This window comes from Dasypus novemcinctus, chromosome 14, assembly GCF_030445035.2.
Source record: "Dasypus novemcinctus isolate mDasNov1 chromosome 14, mDasNov1.1.hap2, whole genome shotgun sequence".
Lineage (NCBI taxonomy): Eukaryota > Metazoa > Chordata > Mammalia > Cingulata > Dasypodidae > Dasypus > Dasypus novemcinctus.
In genome coordinates this window covers 103,287,168-103,308,527 of record NC_080686.1, presented here as the reverse complement: position 1 = coordinate 103,308,527, position 21,360 = coordinate 103,287,168, and the positions used below count along the sequence as shown (strand labels likewise).

The 21,360-nt window shown below is 47.7% G+C and overlaps 1 protein-coding gene across 1 annotated transcript in view; it reads left to right on the top strand.

Moving 5' to 3' along the window:
- TRAPPC9 (trafficking protein particle complex subunit 9) overlaps nucleotides 1-21,360 on the top strand; it is a 762,741-nt gene that overhangs the window by 552,379 nt on the left and 189,002 nt on the right. Inside the window, exon 19 of the mRNA XM_071208051.1 lies at nucleotides 4,454-4,564. Within this exon, the coding sequence (XP_071064152.1) occupies nucleotides 4,454-4,564 (111 nt within the window). The remainder of the gene's footprint in view (nucleotides 1-4,453; nucleotides 4,565-21,360) is intronic.

The window sequence follows — 21,360 nt, the reverse complement described above, 5'->3', positions numbered from 1 at the left end:
GTAAGGTTAAGGTATGTAGTTCTCTTTGAATAATTTTCACTTTTATATGGGTTTCCATTGTAAGTCTATACCAAATTTATTTGTTTGCTCTCTAGCTGATATAGTTAAATTCAGCATTTTTGCTTTTATAAACAATGCTGTAGTGAACATTTTTTAGTGTGTCCTTGTGCCTAACTCTGAGAGCTGATCCAGGACAGGACAAGGCTGTATTATTAGGTCAAACGGTATTCATCTACAATTTGCCTAAGCATTCCCAGTTTCTCTCTGAACAAGTTTTACCTATTTATACCACTACCAGCAGTGAAGAATCCCTGTATTTCTTGCTAATCAACACCTTGGCCAATACTTGGGACTAGAAGACTTTAAAAATATTTATAATATAATCTACTAGTTGGGTTGGGCTTCTCTTCCTGTTACTGGCCGTTTGGGTTTCTTCTACTTTAAATTACCCATTCTTGTCCTTTCTTTTAGGTCATATCTTTTATATTGATTTATAGGAGTTTTAAAAATAAAATCTGTAATCTTTTGTCAGTTTTATATGTTACAAACACCTTTTCACAGTGTGAGTTGTCTCTGCTTTTGTTTTCAGTGTTGTTCATCATGCAAATGTTATTAATTTGAATGCAGCCAGATGTCTTACTCTTTTCATTTTTATTTTGTATATCTTATAACTCATTTGAAAAGTATTTCTCTCTTCCCAGGTCATAAGCCTTTCTTCTAAATGTTTGTAATATTATTATTTATATTTAATGATTTCTTCAGTCTACATGTTCAGTTCCAGACCACAGTAATAAAGCAAACATCATAATAAAGCGAGTCACATGAATTTTTAAATTTCCCAATGCATATAAAAGTTATGTTTACACAATACTATAGTCTGTTAAGTTTGCAATGACATTATGTCTAGAAAAACAATGTGCATACTTTAAAGTGTGACACAGAGATAGGAAGTATGCTGTTGTAAAAATGGTGTCAGTAGACTTGTTCAGCACAGAGTTGCCACAGACCTTCAAAAAATGCAATATCTGTGAATCTCAATAAAGTGAAGCATGATAAAATGGGGTATGTCTGTACTTGCAATTTAAATCTGCTCATGGTGTGAGGTAGGGATGTAATTTTCTGTGTGTATATGTAACCAACTGTCTCAACACTATTTATTGGATCTCTTTTCATCCATCATAAATGTCACCTCAGCCATGTACCCAGCTGCCTCATATTGTGGATCTACTTCTGGGCCATCTTTTCTTTCATGGGTATTTATTTACCATTGCCTCAGCACTGTCTTCATTATTATTAGCTTTATAATAGCTCGATAGCTGACAGGTCAAATCCCTTCCAGAAATCTTCCACATTATTGTTTTGCATGGTCTTGGCCCTTTGCTCTGACATATAAATTTTAGAAATAGCTTGTCAAGTTTCATTTAAAAAATAACAGAATTTTTTTATTGAATTGCATTGAATTTATATGTGATTTGAAAAGAGATGACTTTAAAACTTTGTCTTCCCATTATTATACATAAAAGCTCTCTGCCTGTATTTGTCTTCTTTAATATCTTCCCATAAAGCTTTAAAATTTCCTCCATAAATGTGTTGCCTATGCCGTATTTTGTTAGATTTATTTCTAGGTACATTGTGGATTGCATTGCTACTGTAAGTATATTTTCCTAAAAATTGTATTTTCTAATTGTAATTTTAGCTAGTGTATAGTAATGTTGGATTATATGTATGTGTTAACCCTGTATTCAGCAACCTTTTTGAACTTGTTTTGAACTGTTTTATTTTCCTCATTTTATAAAATATGACTCTATAAAACTTATTTTTAAGATTTTAACTATCTCTTCATTTCCATCCCCTCCCTGCACTGGAATCACAGACCCTGTCTTTCCTGTTCATTTCCATATCCCGAGGATAGAGAGCAGGTACTCAGTAGATAGTTGTTAAATGAATGAATTACTGAAATTCCCAATTCTAGGCAGAAGAAATAGCATATTTTACCTAGCTCTAGGTGGTTCCTCCTCGTCCTTCTCTTTGCCTGGCATGTGTGTCTCCTTTCCACTGGGCCACCTTGCCCCTCTCACCCAACTTTCTCCATGTGTGACTGCACAGGTTCTCAAAATGTGTGTTCTTCCCTCAAACACTGTTCTGATCTCTGCTCTTCCGGGCAGCTTTCCGGAACTTTCCCATTCTTGAGAAAGGTGGATCCAGAAACAACAAAAAGAAAAATAAGGAAATCAGAAATAAAAATAAACTATATGCTCAAACAGGCTTTTGAGCCTTCAGAAAATCATCCAAAGTAATATGGAAATATACACACAGTAGATGACATTCCATAGGACACAAAATGCTCCTGCAGTTTGGGAAAGGGAATTGATTTATGAAGTGCAGATAAAAAGCAAAGATCCTCCAATATATCATTATGTCAACAATTAGAAAGAGTGAAACATTGGTACAAGATGCCGCACACTCAATGAATCAGATTAAAGCAAACAAAAAAAAGGACAAAGTATTGGTGTTGAGTTTCTCATTCCTTTGCACTTTTTTAAGCACTGTATTCTCTGAGTGAAAAGAGCATGTATTTGAATCTTTTGTTCCCTACTTTTAAAATCACTTCAGTTTTCCTCCTCTCGTAAATGTTTTACAAGTTCCCTTTTCTGATGGGAGATTTTGCTAAGATTAAAGATTTCATAACGTTCTGTCAAAGGCTGAATAGGTAGATTTTCATTCTTGGAAGCGCACTTTTCTTTGAACTGAGCACAGAGGCTTCTTGTAGACAGTGGTCGGAGGTAATGGATATTTTCCAAGTGCTGAATCTCTGGGAAGGCAGCCCACACAGGGCCAGAATCAGCCTGTGCAAAGCCGGTCGGCTAGGGACCCGTGTTGTATGATGTCTACACTGTCTGTGTGACCAAAACAGTCACGTGGCGCCGGTACCTTCCTGGCTGAGTAGGTCACATGTGAGCATTTTGAAACACTGATGTTTCACAGATGTAGCCCCTGGGAGATTGTCGCTGTGCACATGCGTGTGTGTACCCTTGGAGGAGTTATGGTCCCCCCACTCCCATGCCTCAGTGAAGGCATTGATGGCTGCCCAGCTTCTAGGCAGAAGTAGCACCTGCCCAGCAGCCTGGCACATGGCAGGTGTCTCTCTACTAACTTTCTAACCAGCAAAGCCTTGCTTCCACTCTTTGAGGAATATATTTGACCATGCAAGTGCCTTTGCAGGGCCATGGCTTGAAGTCACACAGAAGTCAGAGCAAGTCAGAGCACAGAGGTTTTCCCTGTTGAAAACGATTTCCCTGACTCCCCCTCTTGCCTCTGCTGCTGACTTCTGTCATGAGTTCAACAGTCAGTTCAGATCAGCAAACGGTTATTGATCACTTGTTGCATGCCAGCTATGATACTTGGTATTTGGGATGCTGTGTTAGTTTTGGGCAAGCATTCAGCTGAAATAGAGGCCTGGCAGATGGTGACCAATACAGACACAGCAGTGATTTCATTTGACCTGGGGCTGGCCAGTCTAGGGGGAGGGAGGCAGGGGCATTGTGACAACTGCGCAGGGAGGCTGTCAGTTCCTGGGCTCCTCTCTTCCCAGTTCTGCCATCCATGGTTTGTGGCCTTGGTCCTCGTTGCCTCAGAATGGTTGCTGGACTTCTGGGCATCCAACTGTAGGGTCTTCGTAGGGCAGCTGAAGGGCCTTCTTCTCCAAGACATTGTCCTTTATGTGGAGTGGGAGGGTTCTCCAGATGCCTGCTTCTTGTTGGCTAGAACTCCATCACATGGGCCACCCCTGAGCAAAGGGTGCAAGGGGTGGTGGGAATTTGAGTTTTTACTTCCCACAAAGGAGCAGAGTTTTTAATGGGTGATGAGTGAGTACAGCTGTATTATCTGCCATGGATGTGTAGTGATGAGTAAGCTGTAGTCTCTGATTTAAGAAATCTTTAGCAGACGTGTGCGTGTCCAGTCATGATACAACTCTTTATGTACCTTTGCTAGCACGTTGCTTGCTACCTGGTGGAAATCAGTCAATATTTACTGAGGAGATCCTTTCCCCCAGGTTGAACTTACTGATGGACACTATCTGCTAATCGCATCCATCCGGGTAAGCTTGCTTACCGCGTCAGACATTCCAATGCACACCCTGTCTGGAGGCTGGGAGACCTGGGCTTACTTCCCAGAGGTCACGTGGCTTGCAAAGGGCAGAGCTGGGCTATGAGCACATGTCCCGCCAACCCCAGGACTAAGGAGGACCTGCCATCAACTCCACTTTTTAGAGCTCACACTTTTGCAGAATACGTCTCAATTGTCCTCTCTATGCACAGGCCTTTGGCATTTCCACAGGTCATGCTCTGTACCTCCTCAAGGGGTGCAGTCTCCCCATGGAGTTGGGAAGGCAAAATTGTGCTCCTCTTTGGCTATCAGAGGGTTCTGAATTTTCTCTGTCATTTCAACACAGCACCCGACAGTGTCACCTGCTTCTGGATGTCTTCAACTCTACAGAGCATGAACTGACCATCAGTGCCCAGGGCAACGAGGAACTCATTCTGCACGCCAGCGAGTGCCAGCGGTAAGTGTCCCTCCTAAGGGCCTTTGCCCTCCCCAGACTGCTAAGCTGGGCCTCTGAGTCCACACTTCACCTCTTGGATTTTAGGGGCATGCTCTCATGAGTGGATTAGAGATGGAATAAGATAGAGATGGAATGATGTTTTAATTTGTAATTGCAGAATACTTCTAACATACAGAAAATAATTTAGGAACATAGCATACTCGTATCCCAGATTTTAACACTTTACTATATTTGTTCCAGATCCCTCCCTCCCTCCTTCCCTCCCTCTCTCTCACCCCTCTCTGTCTGTCATATGAGGAAATAAAATATTTAATAAAATAGCTGACATTAATATCATTAGTCAATAGGGAAATGCTCTTTCAGATCACAGTGATAAACCACTACACATTCATCGGAATGACTGAAATGAACAAGACTGGTAACAGCACACGTTGGTGAGCATGTGAAGCACCTGGCATTCTTGTACCTTGCTGGTAGGAGTATAAAATAGTACAACCACTCTAGAAAAGGCCGGGCAGTTGCTGATAAAACTAAATACACTTATCCTTTGTCCAGCAGTACAACCCTTGTTATTTAAAAAGTTGATTAGGGAACTCTCTGTCTCCTGTATTCTCCTTCTTGTTTAGATGTTTAGAGGCCTGAGATCCCAGAGAATTTAAACGTGGTCTTCTCAGGACACCAGTATAAACCATGTTTCTACGAATTTACAAATTTCTAAGCATGTCCTGTATAGTAAGCTGCAATCATTCTTGGTAATGGAAGTCATGAAAAATTGCATTTTAGTCTTTTATGTCAGGCTTCGTCTTTATTAATTCTCAATTCTTAATGCTCTCTCACTTTTTGTTTGTTCATCCATAAAATATGCATTGATAAATATTGATACTTTGAGAACCTCCTGTGTGGTTAGGCCTGTGTTAGGCTTGCTAAGATGGAGAAACGAGGACCCTGACAGAGTCTAGCCTGCCAAGCATGGTAAGTGTGTATCCCACATGGGCATGGCCCTTTCTGTCTGGCAAGGGCATCTTGCTGTCTTGGGTGGAGTAAATCAGAAGTCTGGAGCTACATTTCTGTAGGAGGTCATCTTTGGCACTGCTTCCAGCGTCCCAACTGCTGGGGATACCCAGCAGTCCAGGGGCGGCTCAACTGTGAATTCCCGTGTTTGGGAAAGTAAAGCCCTGAAGCCCCTCCAGCTCGCATCTCTTCTGGAGCCCCTGCAAGACACAGGGAATCACCTACATTCCCTTTCCCAAGCATCTCTTGCCTTGGCAGTCTTCCCTGGACCCAGTACGTGCTCTCCCACCATGAGGGGTTCCCAGTTCTTTGGTTGAAGGGTCAGGTGGTTCTTTCAGAGCAGCTCAGGTGGCGGATGCAGAGGTGCTGGGGCCTTGACCTGGTTGTGGCCGCTCTCTTCCTACGTGCAAGATCCCTCTCCACAGAGGCTCCTCCTTCCCCACTGGAGGAGCCGTCCCACAACCTCTCAGGCTTCTGCTCAATGCAAAGGAGGCTTCCCGCTGCCTGGACTTTACCATTCTGGCATGGGTGGGTTCTGCCTGTAGCCGAGGCCTGGTGGGGTCCCCAGCCTCCTGTGGAGTCTCCCTCAGCATGACTGCAGGCCATACTCTTCTGCTGCAGGAAGCAGGGCCACTCTTGTTTTCTGGAGTCTTAAATGAAAACCCATATTCCTGTCATTAACATGGCTTGGATGTTTGTGAGGGTCAGGCTCATGTGCCAAGTTGGCCAGGTGATGGTGTCCAGTTGTTTGGTCAAGTAAGCACTGGCCTGATGGTTACTGTGAGGACATTTCATGGACTTTGATCAAGTTGATTGCATCTATGGCTGATTACATCTACAATCAACTGAAGGAATTGCCTTCAGTGATGAGAGACATCTCATCCAATCAGTTGAAGGCCTTAAAAGGAGAAGTGATGATTTCAGCAGTCAGAAGGGAGAATTTCTATCTCACTTCAGCCAGCCAGCCTCTCCTGAGCAGTTCATCAGAAACCTCACTGGAGTTCCCAGCCTAAAGCCTGTCCTATGGAATTCAGACTGGCCCCCCTCAATTCCTCTAAAATTTATCATGTGAGTCAATTTTTAAAAATCTCATAATAATTAGAGATATTCCCTGTCATTTCTGTTTCCTGAGATAAGCCTGACAGTGCTTCTTGCAAAACCTTGACACTGCTGTGTCAGGAAGCATTTGACTTCTTTTCCAGGGTGACCATCAGTCCAGGAGTGAGACCAACTGTAGTTAGATTCCTTCTGGTGCCTAACTCTTCCAATACAAGAACTATTGATAAAATATCTGGTCAGGAGCAGCCTGCTTTAGCTGAGTAGAGGAAGTATAGAGGTCGTGCTTACTGAGAACTGTGTGCTTCGGAGAAGTTAGGGACCTTCTGTGTGAAATCTCACTCAGTCCTTACAGCATCTGCGTCTGGTTAATTTTGTCCTCATTTTATAGATAAGCAATCTAAGTTGACCTGAGTCAGGTGGTGACTATTAGATGCCAAAGCCTGGGTTCCTGCTGCCCCACATGCTAGGGGGGAGAGGGTGCTCGAGCAAAGCTTTGGAGAATGATGTATGAGTTTGCAAGGCAGAAGGGAAAGTAGAAGCAAAGCCCCTGTAAGTCTTCTCTTTCTGCTCTGCCCAGCCTTTACTGAGCTTGTGGTCAGCTTTGAAAAGTCAGATTTTCACTTGCAGAAGGAAAGGTGAGGAACAGAGCAGGCCTTTGGCTTTCACAGGTGATCATTCATTCACTCAGCAAATATTTTCTGAGTGTCTCTAGGAGCCAGATGCTGCAGGGGTCAGATGAGGAGTCGCTGTGCCTCATGATGCTTGCACCCTGGTGTGGGAGAGAGGCTCGCAGATAGGCAGTGGGCACACAGCAAGAGGAGTGTGGAAACCTGTTGGGAAGCCCCCACCCGGACTCGGGAGGGAACCGCGTGAAGGCAGGACACGACAGATGCCTAGGGGTTAGTCCAGCCAGAAGAGCAGGACGTGGGAAAGGGTGTCTGTAGCAGTTCGATATGGTTATGAATTCCAAAAATAGATATTGGATTATGTTTGTAATCTGGCCTGAACCTTGGTATGTTAAGTTATGATTAGGGCTTTGATTGGGTCATGTCATTAGGTGTTGAGTCCCCGTCCCTTGGTGGGTGGGGATTTACAGATAAAACGCATGGCAAAGGACAGCGTTGAGAGCTTTTGTTGTTGGAGTTTTGATGTTGGAGTTTGATACAGAAGCCTTAAGCTGGAGCCCTGGGAAGTAAACTCACAGAGAAAAGAGAAGCCAACTGCAGGAAGAGAGGAATCCTGAGCCCAGGAAGCCACAAGCCCTGGGAAGAAAGGAACCTTGAACCCAGAGAGAAGCAAGACCCTGGAAGGGAGGAACCCAGGAAGCCTGAGCCCTTGCAGCTGTCGGCAGCCATCTTGCTCCAACACATGGAAATAGACATTGGTGAGGGAAGTAACTTATGCTTTATGGTATGTGTAAGCGCCTACCCCAAATAAATACGCTTTATGAAAACCAACTAATTTCTGGTATTTTGCATCAGCACCCCTTTGGCTGTGCGTGGTGTGTGTGTGTGTGTGGGGGGGGGTCGGAAGAGTTGTTCACAAACTGTGAATATGCAAATTTTAAACAGTAGAAATCTCACTGTTGCCACCATACTTCTTAGAAATATCTTTCTGATTTTGTAATTAAAAATCAGCATTTAAACAGATGGGGGTAGAAATTACCTTTCTCCTTTCTTAGTCTCCTTTACAAGGTCCTTTGGAAACTAGTGACTCATCTCCCAGCTCATGAGTTTTTGAGGCATAGTTGGTGCGTCAATTCTGTAATTCAGGGTCCTGAGTTAACTTTTCTTTGGCCACACGTGATTTATGATGCTTGGTCTGTACTTACATTTTCTGGGACCGCACTCTGTCAGTTGTGGCCTTAAGACGCCGTTGCCGCCTCGTGAATCTGGATCATCATTTTACCTGAGGTCACCTGTGCCATCAGACACCATTTCACAGGTGCTTGCTCCTTGAACCCTTGCAGCATCTGTCAGGGTGTGGACGTTGTGTCTGCTTTTGCACGTGAGCAAAGAGGCTCCTCTGAGAGGGCGAGGCTCACCCGGGCCTGCGGCTGGTTGGAGTTGGAGCCTGGGGCCGCCCCCTTACCCCACAACCCCCCCTCCTCCAGAGCTTCCCCCCGTTATTTAGGCCGTGATCACAGAGTCAGGCATTCCTCCTTGTCTGGTTTCAAAAGATGACCAAGGGAAGCAGCCATCAGCCACAGTGGTTTTGATTGACCGGAAAATTAAGATATGATACTTGTTGTGTTTTTTGTATAACTATAAAACCATTAAAATTAAATTTCATGACAGCCTTCATTTGTGCATAAATCTCTTTATAATTTATGATAATAGATGTTATGTCATTTCATGCTTCAAGATACCTGGCTGTTTTAGTTTCCTATGCTACTAATGTAAACAATGGGAATTTACTAGCTCACTATTTTGAAGCCATGAAATATCAAATCAAGGCATCATCAAGGCAATGCTTTCTACCCAAAGACTGACTGCCAGCAACCTTTGGCTTCTCTGCCACATGGCAGGACATGTGGTGGCATCTCCTGGTCTTTCCCTTTTCCTCCAGGTTTCTTTGCTCCCCACCTCCCCACCCCCATATTCATTCCATTTATAAAGGCCTCCAGTAAGAGGGTCCAGACCTCAGCGAGGTGGTCACACTTCACTGAAGTAGCCTCAGCTAAAGGTTCTGAGGTACATACAGCTGCAAACAGCCATGCCGGCTTGGTCCCATCCATACCTCAAGGCCGTGGCCTTTGCCCTTCTCTGCGGAGCTGCCCTGGCATTGAAAATTCCCAAACACTGTCCTCACCACAGAGATTAATGGACGGGAGGATCTGAGGAGACCCCCTCCTGTCAACTGTCTTGACAGTGCACATGCATGGACGACAGAGCTGCGTGGAGTTCCATGAGCAACCTGCACCTCCCTGAGAACGGGAGGCCCTGGGGAGGGCCTGGCTGTGCTCAGGTCCTGAAGCAGACACTGGGAGGTTGTGGGCGGAGCTTTGGACCCAAGTGGGGAGGCCCAGCTGCTTCTCCTTGCTGCTGTTTTAAGGGTTCTTTGGTAATCTGTGGCCCAGCTCTGGCCTCTGCTCCATCGCATAATTGATCCCGTGTAGCAGCTCACGCTTGCGCTGCTTTTTCTTCTCCTAACAGCTGTGACGTTCGCACAATGATATCATCAGCCTTTTCCTGATAAGAAACAGAGGCTGAGGGAGGTGAAGAGCTGGGGACTGCCCAGTTGCCTTCCTTCAGGAGTGCTTTTGACCTAACATAACTCCTCACAGAGGCGGCTTGGGGAGCAGGGAAAGCATCTGAAGAGGTCAGGGTGCATGCACTTTGTGGGTGCTGGAAGACGCTGAAGGGGATGCTGAGCTCTTCTGGACGCTTGACTGTGCCGTGGACACACAGTCGCAGTCTGGCGCAGTGCCAGCTCTTGAAGGCTCCCCAGCCCCTGGGCCTTCTGTTCCTGGGTTGTAAGGGCCCGTTTAGCCAAGCCCAGGCAGCCCGGATAATCTCTGGCTCCACTTCTCAACAGTCTCTACCTGTTGTTTATTTTTCCCCTAATCTGGTTCCTTTAAGCCCTCCCAAGTGCTTTGTGAATCACAGGAATGTATCATAATTGTGTTTAGCCCAGTGTTATTACTAGTCATCAGCAAGCCGGAATTAAATTTTTTTTTTGGCATTTCCCAATCCTTGGGTAGTTTGTCTTGCCCCTCTCGATTCACCAGACTTACTTCCTCAGCCTGGTTTTCCCATCTCCATTCTTTCTGAGTTACAGGAGATTTTTTGTATTTTCTGTGTGCCTTTTCTTTCTATTGCCTTTTCTTTCTTTCCATCTATTTGAAAGAAAAATGGGAAAGACCACTGGAAACTTGGATTCTAAAAACAAGAAGAGTGTATTTTGCTGTGTTCTTATCCCTTCAGCTGATGGTGGGGAAGCTGCGGCTCTGGTTCACTGAGCACTCCTGGAAGACAGGCCTCCTGGTTCCCTGTCCAGAGCTGTCTCGACCACCTGAGAACACCTCCCTGCCAGTTCGCTGTGGGCAGTGTTTTCCTAGCAGAAACCCGAGACACCCCTGGAGCCAACAGGACCCCTAATGCTAAAAGGCCCAGAGAAGAAATGTTAAGTTCAGCCGAGAGGAGCCATTTGGTTAATGAAATTCCGTCCTTTGAGTATCACAATTTGCTGACTCAGGTAACGTGACAGAAGAAATCGCTCTTTTGGTATGAAAAGAAAAATGGACGGCTCGATTGGGTCTCCACACGCTGAAGCTTTCATTCTCAGGCATCTTGGACTCGGGTTTTTTCTTTGGGGGTTTTGTCTCTGCTCTTGGGACAGCATGTCTGGAGTCTGTCCTTTGCGTGGGAGGGGGCCCACTCCCCGGGCCGCTCCCCGGGCTGCACCTGCCTGCTCCCGTTCTTGGCCCTGCCCCCAGTGGCTAGCGTGTCTTGGACAAGTCCCCACCTCATTGAGCTTCTCCCAAAGTGCTCCTCTTTAACACGGGCGATGATGCGGGGCCTCCACGTTGCTCCTGGCAGAGTGGTCCCCGCCGAGCCCCTGACCATGGCTGGCCCGTGTAGGCACCTGGGCGGTGGTGGGTCACTCTCCTTGTCAGCACCCCTTCTGTGCTTCCAGTGTCTAGGGGGGAGGCTCTAGAGGCTTGGTCACACCCAGTGCACTTTTTGGTAGGATTATTTCACAGATGCTGTTACGAGTTCCCATCAGAGGCACTCAGTATCTGCTCATCTTCCTTGTTGTGATGGAGCCACTGGTATTTGATCTTTGCCCTTTAGCTGGCCCTCTGCCCCACATGCCTCGTGTAGCATCAGTAGACCAAATGCTTACCTCATCCTCCTCAGTGGCTAACCAAACGTCAAGAAACCACCTCTCCTTCATAAACCCAAAACAAAATGGAAAAGGACTTTGTTGTTGGAGGTTTGGAAAATGATCACTTGAAGAAACAAAGTCATTTTCTGGATGATTTCTGCTCTAAATCACCATCCTCCTCTGATAATTAAGGCTCATCCTCTCCACAGCTGTTCAGGGTGAGAACTGGTGCTCATGCTGGCATCACTTAGGGCTCCCAGAGGCTGGGTAGGATTTGCCCCTACTGCTGGCTGACGTGGTCCCAGAGCTAATCAGGGCACACCAGGCTGGGCCGCTATGGAAGGCCAGCATCCTCAGCTCCCTGGTGGAAGATTCTTCCAGGGGAAAATACGGGCAAGTCGAACTTAGGATGACTGGGGCTTCCCGACACAATTTAGTTGAGCATCATCCGTGCATGCTTGCCAGACACCATGCTGCTTCCTCTAGTGATAACTCAAGTTTGTGAAATTCTTTGGCTTTTTCTAGGGCAAGTGTTATTGCCCCACCTCATGGACCACACATTGAAGTTTCGGGAGGCCCTGGAATCTCTCAGGGCCACCCAGCTAGTTGAGTTCTGAAGAGCTCAGATTTGAACCCCAGGTCTTGCAGACGCTGCTGCACCCCTAGCACCCTCCATGGAGAAGCACAGAGGCATGGGGCACAGCCTCTCCTTCTGGGTGCCCAGGTGTGAATCACTTCTAGCTGGTGCTACCCCGGAAGGCAAAGGAAAGCAGCAGGCTGGGCTGAACTTGTAGTAAGTTTTGGATTTTGGCTGATGTTATAGGCAAGTTGTGGTATCTTGTGGGTTTTTTTTTTTTTTTTTTGGAATGGTAGTATTGTTTTATTCACCTGTCAGTTTTCAAGAAGTTTTAAAGGGTTATTACCATAATGAAGACTACTTAGCAGCTAACTTACTTTTACCAAAAAAACTTTATTTGGGGGCTAGGCAGGCCAATAGATGTGTTTACTTCTATAGATTTACTCTGCCACAGAATATGTATCAATAAAGACTGACAGATGAGGCTTGGTTTGTATGCGGCAGAGTAACATGGGCCTTCAAAAGGAATTAGAACTTCATTGCCTCTAATTACAGGAGAGTCGAAAACAAACCCTTTGAAGGCAAAAGGGACATTCTGAGGCTTTGAGTAATCAGAACACAGAATATAAAAGTAAAATATAAATAAAACGATACTGGAAGAAGGCCAAAAGAGGAGTTACACAAGCTAGCCTTTTCACCCAAATCAGTTCTTCCTTTTTCTTGCCACTCCAACATTGATAAAATGTAGAGTAATTGAAATGTACTCTGGAGACACACCATGAGACTCCAAAAGGCCATACAGGGAATTTCAACTAAAACTGAAAAGCCACACAGCCACACTGACAGCCACACTGAGTACCCCCCACTGCCTTGTTGGACGCTGCTGCCGTCGCCCCTACCACTGTCTTCGTCGCTGCCGCAGCCACTGCTGTGTTTGTTGGGTCTCCAACTCCTTCCTGCCGCCCCCCCTTGTGGTTTTGATTTACTTTTCCCTGACCACTCAGGATGGACATATTTTCAAGTCGTACGAGCCATTCATCTGCCATCTTTGGTGAAGTGCCTGAGTCTTTTGTGCATTTTCAGACTGGGTTGTTAGTCTTATTACTGAGTTGAAAGCACTCTTCGTATCTTGTGGTTACAAGCCCTTTGCCAGATATATGGTTTGGAAATGTATTTTTTCAGTCTGTCATTTTGATTTTTTTAACAGTGAGGAGAAGCATTAACTGCTTCAACATTAAATGTTGAAGTCCAATTTGTCAATTTTTTTCTTTTGTAGAGTGTGCTTTTGGTGCCACGTCTAAGAAATCTTTGCATAATTCATAGTCACAAAGATTTTCTATGATTTCTCCTAGAAGTTTTTAAATTAAATCTAACATTTCCCCTTTTAATCATATTCTGATATATATTTCAGCACTATTAGCTGCATTCACAAGGTCATGCTCCCATCACCACCATCCATTAACAAAACCTCCTCCTAGAAGGTTTATAGTTGTAGACTTCACATTTCAATCTCTGGTCCACTTTGTATTTCCTCTCACTGGGTGGTCGTGTGGCAGCCACACCATCTCGGGGCCCTGCCCTTTGTGGGCAGCTATATCCAAGCCCTGGAGATTCTAAGACGCTGAGACACAAATCACCTCATATTTTGTATTGCTTCTAACTTGTCCCCATTGAAATAACCTGGTTTTCTCTTAAGTATCTTGAGATAACGGGGTGAGATGTGAACTGAACCTCTTATTTCTTAAAGTTCCACTGGTCAACCATGGCAGGCTCAAAAGAGAAACAGCAGTCTGACAGATCTTGAACCCCCTGCTTCACCACCACCCCCAAACCTCCACAGCCGTCACCCCTGAGTATGGGAAGATGCACACAGTTCCTGGGGGGCCCGGGGCCCAGCCCTCTGCACCTCTCTGGTGGATCATTCCCTCCTTCCGGGAAGCAGGTGCCCGGAGGGCGCTGGCAGTGCCCTGCAGGGGCTGGTGGTCTTCCACAGGGCGGGGTCCTGAAGGCTCTGGGCTGTTCGGGGCCTGGCCCTCACGCCCCCCTCTCCTGCCAGCCTCCCAGGCGGTGCTCACTGCGCCTCCTTGGCACCTCCTTCACTTTTGGGAGGCCCCAGGGAGTGCTTCTGCCTCCTTCCAGGGCACTTACACCAAGGCAGGGCCCCCGGGCTTCATTTAGCATTTTCTGATTTCACTGTGCTTTCTCGATTAATTGTATTCATGTTGATAATCACTATCTTATCACCGATTACGTTTTAACTTTTTCAGGTATTTATCACTATCTTTGATCTCCTCATGCCTGTGACACCTGCCACCTAGGTGCAGTCACTTGATAATGCAACATCCCCTGTACCCCTTTTGGAGAGGAAACTGGCCATCTAATTTTCACATAGTCCAGGATATTTCTGAGACTGAAAGGGGAGCAATACAAATAGCAGTTACTATGCAGGGACAGCAGGCTGAGACCTGGGCAGTCTGGGGAGACCTGGAATTGGGGGCCACCTGTCCCCCCAGGTTGACAGGGCCCCGCTGCCTAAGAATGGCCTGCTCTGGCTGCAGTGCCTCAGGCTCCACGTCTCCTAACTTCCCTCTTGGGCAAAGCCTTGCTGAGGCTTCACCTGCATTGCAGTCATCTCTCTACACCTACGTGCTTCATAGGCACCTGTCGAGCCAGGTAGATGATATCTGAAGCAGATTATTACTGTAAAACCTTGTCACCATGAGAAGTGTAGTGGCTCTTTGTTTCCTACCACCCTTCCAGTGGCTGGAGCTGGTTCCTTCTTGCCTCACTTTGTGGGGAGGCGGGGGCAGAAGTGAAAACATGGCTGTCTTCCCAGAGGGCTGGCGTTTGGGAGCCGGTCTGAGGAGGAGGAGCTGCAGAGCTCTGGTGCTGACCACCGGGGTGGACGGTGGGGCAGCCTCAGCCAGGAGCTGGGCGGGAAGCCAGCAATGCAGAGAGGGACACTTAGTTTCTGATAAACTGCCTTTGGGACCTTGTTGCTATAGCTCGTGGGGTTTCTCCGAAGCGCAGTGGTTGCTGCTGCTCTCTCCACTTAAATGGTGGAAAGGCCACGGGCTTCAGGCCACAGAGACCCGTCAGAGCCCACCCCCTCACCTTGCACGCTGTATAACCGAGGGTGAGTTACTCCCTCTCTGAGCATCAGTGTGGACGTCTGTAGGGCAGGGATGGTGGTGAAACCTGCCTTGCTAGGCCGTGTGAGGGCTGAGACAGCAGCTCTGTGTGCCAGGCCACTGCCAGCCTCATGTTTAGTAACTTCTCCATACATGGCAGCCCTCTCCTCTTTTCTTCTTTGACAAACGAGCGTGCGTCTGTATCAATAATATGTCATTATGGAGAGAAAGAAAGTAAAGGTTCTTTAGGATAAGACTGCAAGGTGCAGGGAACTTCCACCCTAAGGACCGTGGGGCTTCGCTGCTGTGCAGCATCAGCACGTCAATCCCAGAGTGAGACAGCCCTAAAGGCTGGCCGGGTCCTGGGGCTCCTCACCCACCCCCAAGCCTTCTCCTCTTGGAGAGCCCCGAGATCCAGGGGAGACGGGATAGACTGGGCACCCCATCCTGGGAAGATCTTAAGACTGGACAGTGGGAGCCTGTGTCCAGACCGTGTCAGAGACCAGGGGACAGCTGGTACAGCAGAAAGCAGGCAGCTGAGCAGGGGGGAGCAGGGAAGGCCGTGGAGCAGAGAACAAAGGCTGCAGCTTTCTCCCTTGCACGCCATTGTGCATTTCTTAAAAGCCAAAAATATAATGCATGCTTTTTCCAGTTATTGTTCCATAACAGAAGGAAAAGCGAAGAAAGAAGAGGTGCCAGAGTAGTACAATTAAAGCATTGCTGGGGCTTGAGGTTATGAACAACTCCTCATCCTGCACCTTCCTTCTGGAAGTCCTACCCACGCTCTAGCCTGCCTGCTCATCTCTTCATCCTCTGAGGCTCCTGGAGCCTTCCGTCCAGGCACACTTGCAGCTCAGGCAGCAGCAGCGCTGTCTCCTTCCACACCTGCTCATCCTGGGAGCCGCCCCTGAGCAGGGCTCGTGCCTTCTGCATCTCTCTGTGCAGGTCCTCGGCTGAATGTCCTGCACAGAAGGGACTGAACTGAAACACCTCCTGTGCCACTTAGGTTTGGCCACGTTATTCTGCCAGGACAGATGGCCCCAGACTCTTAGCAACTTTGAACAGGAGAATCGTTTCCATGTGCATTGCTTGTCCACCAGGGGTTGGTTTTAGCGCTCTTCTAATGCACTTGGGTTTGATAGCCCACACCCTCTCTGGGGTATGCTGGTTTTCTTGCAGAGGGAGAAGAGGAGGGGATGGGCCACAGGGGTCTCTTGAATTTTCTGCTTAGAATGGCACATGTCACTTGCCTGAACATTCTATGTGACAAAGCAAGTCACAGCCCAGGCCTGAACTCAGTGAGACGAGGGTGGGTCATCTGTAGGAAGACACAGTGAGTGCTTGAAATAATAACACAAAATACCATACCTCTTTTGCATTTCAAGTAAAACTATCAAGTTTCCAAAAGCTTTATGTCATCATATTTTATTTTATGCCTCTTTCAAGGATGTGTGGATTTCTTTCTCATCCTACATGTATATACCAGTTTGCAATTGACTGCATTCTTTTGTTCTTTCTCCTATTCATTCAGAAGGCATTAATTAAGTGCCTGCTGTGTGCTAAATAGCACGCCAGGTATAGTGAAAGCCACAGATGTAACTGCTTAAATCCTGGCATGCCACACATGCTGCTGCACTTGTGTACTCAGTGTGTCGATGAGACACTTGCTCTTTCCTCCCTGTTTTTTAAGTCCCTGTTACATTCACACTGCCATGAGAATCAGAGATGAGGGGGTCAGAAGGTAAGGTTCTTACATTCTGACCCGCTCATGCCTGCCACCGTGCTACCTGCTGTAAGAGCTTGCTCTTGTAAGCCTCTCAACAACTCTAATGAACAGGCATCTTTATCCCCGTTTTATAAATTACACTGAGGCTGAGAAGGTGTTTAGAACACACGTGCCCAGACCTGCTCACACGGGTGTTGTGTAATAAGGACTGAGGTGTGCCCTGAGGCTCCTGCAGGCACCGAATGGAGAGCCGCGCAATGCGGCAGGGTGCTCCAGCCTGGCCCTGAGCACTGCCCTTCCCACCTGACAGCAGGAAACAGAGGTCCAGAGACCAGTGTGCCCCCCGCGCCCGCGCCGCATGCGCTGGAAGCCTGGACTGGGGCCGGGATGCTGAGCACGGGCAGCTGGCCTGGAGCTCTGGGCGCTGGGGCACAGCCTCTCATGTCCACCTTTGCTCTGGAAGGGGCGGGCTCTAAGCCAGGGAGCTCATCTTGCCTGTCCTTGGACCTGCGCCCCGGCATGGAAGAGGTGCTCTTCAAGTATTGAACAGACACACTTCACGGCTGCACAGAAGCTAACCATTTAAAAGAAGGTTTTCTAAGATTGATATGCACCAAGGACTTTTTTCCCTTTACAAACCTTTAGAGAGAAGATACCGTAATGTATGCGCCACACGCTTCAAGATATCAGTCTGCCTTGCTTCATTCACTGCTATTTATTGGTGATTAGGTTAAAGGAAATGCTTTTATTTCCCATTAGTCACCCCTCACGAACCTGTTGTGTATTCAGCTTACAGCAGGCTCCCTGCTTAACATGAGGCTGCACCTTTCCCCTTGTGATTCTTCTCTATCTTTAAGAAAGTAATTGTGTTGTCTGTGTTTGCTCCTTGTATATTGGGATGTCTCTATAGCAGGGAAGCAGAGCGGGTTGGTGAATGCTAATGGGCACCTTGATATGAAAATCTCAGTTAGCCAGTGTCAGCTGGGCTGCTCCTGGAGGAACAGGAAGCAAAGCCTCTTTATTTTGGGAATTTTTGTCCTTGATCAGTATTTCTGATGGCTAAAAATTCTTTATTGCATCATTTCACAGCCTCCTTGTTAGCCCACTCTGCAGCTCTGGGCATCGAGGCTCCTACTGATCCTACCCAAGAAGGGGGCATGCAGACCAGTGTCTGTTCATGGGACACTGAGGGGGAGCTGGAGCCCAGAGGAGCTGCTGCACCAACCAGGTGTTTAGCCTGGAGAAAAGATGATTGTCAGTAGCTGTCCTGTGGGAAGAAACTGTCACCTTGGCAGAGCAAGGACCAGTGTTTCAGGGTACAGAGGGCAAGGTCCAGCTTAGTTTATTCAAGACTATTCTAGTAATTGTTTCTCCTTGAGCAATCATTCTGAATGCCTCCCTGTGTGCAGTGCTGAGTCTGGAGATGAACAAGGTGTTCTCCTTGCACTGGACTTACAAGTGGTGAAGAGGCAGGCATAGCTGCACCTGCGCCAGGGAGCTCCCCGCCTCATGGACAAGTCAGGCAGATCAGTAGAGAGCTCCGGCCCAGCCTGGGCAGACTCAGAGCAGATGTTGGCCCAGACTACTAGGGGCAGTCTGGTGGCCTTTCCCCTGCTTGCTTTTACTGGATCAATTTTAAACTGCAGGTTCTAGCTATGCTCAGTAAGGATAGAATAAATTAGTTGCTATCTGGGTAATTTTATGGACAGCATTCCTCTCCCACTTTTCATTGAATAATCATCTCAAGTACATGTATTAATAGCACTGGGGTCCAAGTTCCTTGGTAGAAATGTTTAGTATTTTAGGGAAATAAAAATTCTAGCCTCCATCAAACATTTGCTGAGTGCTTGAATTTGCACAATCTTGCCATGTTTCCCCCTATTTAATCTCTGGGGTAGATTGAATTGCCTGCCCCAGTTTGGACATGCTCTTGGTCTTTGCATTCTGGTGGGTGTGGACCCACTGTAAATAGGCCTTTTGAAGATGTGCTTTTTGTTAAGGTGTGGCCAACTGAATCAGGTTGAACTTTAATATGGATTGGGCGCAGAGAAGGGGAGGAAGAGAAGAGATGTGGAGGCATTCTCGGGACTTGGAGTTGTCCTGGGTGGTGCCCCAGGGACAATTGCCGGATGTTGTATGTCCTCCCATGGCCCACTGGATGGAACGTGGGAAAGTGTGGGCTATGGTGTGGAACACGGGACATGGGGTGCAGTGATGCCCAGAGATGTACTCACCAGATGCAATGGATGTGACATGATGATGGGGGAGAGTGTTATTGGGGGGGGAGTGGTGGGGTGGGGGTGGTGGGGGTGAATGGGGACCTCATATTTTTTTAATGTAATATCTTTTTAAAAAATGAATAAATTGAGTAGAATTTGAAAAAAATATATAAATAAAAATAAAAAGCAATGAGGAAGTTCAAAAAAAAAATATGGATTACTCGAGTCTTTCATGAGCAGAATGAAATTCAGACAGAGAGAGAGGAAGCAATGAAATGCGGTCACCCCTCGGGCTGAAGTGTGGTTTGCTGGCCTGGCGGAGGAGCAGCCGCGGCAGGCCAAGCCGCTGCCCCCATAATAGGGTGGCTGGTCGGACTCACCGCCACACCTGAAGGGAGCTCAGCATGGGCGCAGAGTGCCCTCGGGTCTCCCCTTCTCGGCAGCCATGCTTCCGCGGCCACCCCTCCTCCCGGATGGCGCCACACGATGCCTTGTGGGGCGGCACCCTTCTTCTTCTTTCTCCCTGCGCAGGCGCAGGGCGGAGAAATCCAGTCTGCCCTTTTCCCCTCCCCCGACAGCAGCAACAGCCAGGCGTGGGCGGAGAAATCCAGTCTGCCCTTTTCCCTTCCCCCGACAGTAGCAACAGCCAGGCGTGGGTGGAAAATTCCAGTCTGCCCTTTTCCCTTCCCCCGACAGCAGCAACAGCCAGGCGTGGGCGGGAAACTCAAGTCTGCCCTCCCCCCCAGCAACAGCAGCCACCAATCCCTAAACCCTGCCCCTTCCCCCAGCAACAGCGACAGCCAATCCCTAACCACCACCCCTCCCCCGTCCAGTACCGCCCACTGACCTTTCACCGGCAACCAATCAGAACAGGGCGTGGCTTCGACCAATCAGCCTTCCCGAGCCCCTATAAAACTGTTGCCTCTCCCTCAATAAAGTGGACCTGCGTGTTTACCTCGTCTCTGAGGTAGTTCTTCTGCCGTGCGCCCTCCAGTCCTGAGAGCCCCCGACAAGGGCCTGGCCTCCCTTGTCCCCAGTTCGTCGCCTGCTTCTCCAGGCGACCCCTTCAGCCGAACCGTGCAACCCCTGTGAGACCGACCCCTCGTCTGCTGCCGGACCGACCCCTCGTCCCAAGTGGGACCGATCCCTTGTCCCAAGCGGGACCGACCCCTCGTCTGCAGCCAGACCCCACCTCTACCGACCGAGCAAGCCGCCGCAATGAAAGAAGCTGGAAGTCAAGGGAACCCAGAAGAGAAAGGAGACGATGCCATCAAGTGTATCACCTTGTGACAGAAAAGCCAAGAACCAAGGATTACCTGGCAGGCAGCCCGAGAATGCTACAGTCTTTGGGAGACAGCATCACCTTGCTGACACCTTGATTTTGGACTTCTAGTCTCAAAACCTAGAGCCAATAAATTCCATTGTTTAAGTCAGACCATTATTTAATATTTGTTTTAGCAGCTGAAAAACTAAGACAGTCTCTTAATATTTTCTTAAATAGCTATTCTTAGTATCATTTTGGAGATGCACTTCTTCTGAGAATTTATAATGAGTGTTCCGAAAAATACCTCTTAAGGTTTGGAATCTGGAAGTTGGAAGGGGACATTGAGATCCCAAGCTCCACATTTTACAGGTGAGAAGTTTGAGGTCCAGAGAAGGCAAAGTATCTTTTTCAAGATCTCAGTCCCCTGACGGAAGAGCTAAGACTAGAACTTTGTTTTCTGGTTCCTAGATCACAGCCTTTTTATCATCCAAGACTCTGGATTCATGGCAGGGATTGAGTCAAGGGGTTCAGAGAGAAGGGCATGCACAGTCTCAAAATCAGGTGCAAATTGATTCCCATGCACCTTCCCTTTACCTGTGGGCAGTAGATTTCTCCCTTCTCTCCATCTGGAGAATCCCCACTCAACCCTCAAGACCCAGTCCAGGCTTCCTCTCCTCCAGGAGACCTTCCCTGACCTCCTGAGGCATTCTCTGCCTTCCCTATGCTCCCGCGACTCCCCATGCATACCCCTGTTGTGGCAGCCCCCATCTGCCCTTATCTATGCAAGTTCTCTCTCCCCATATGGGCAGAGAGCACCCAGCTGCGAGTGCCATGCCTGTCTGTATTCTCTATCCCAGCACCTCAGTGTGGTGGTACATGGCCAGCAGGTGTGGGGGGGAGAATGCTGGCCGCCCACGATGGCCACCCCCTAATCCCGGCACCTGTGCATGCCGTACCCTGCAGATGGGAATAGGTAAAG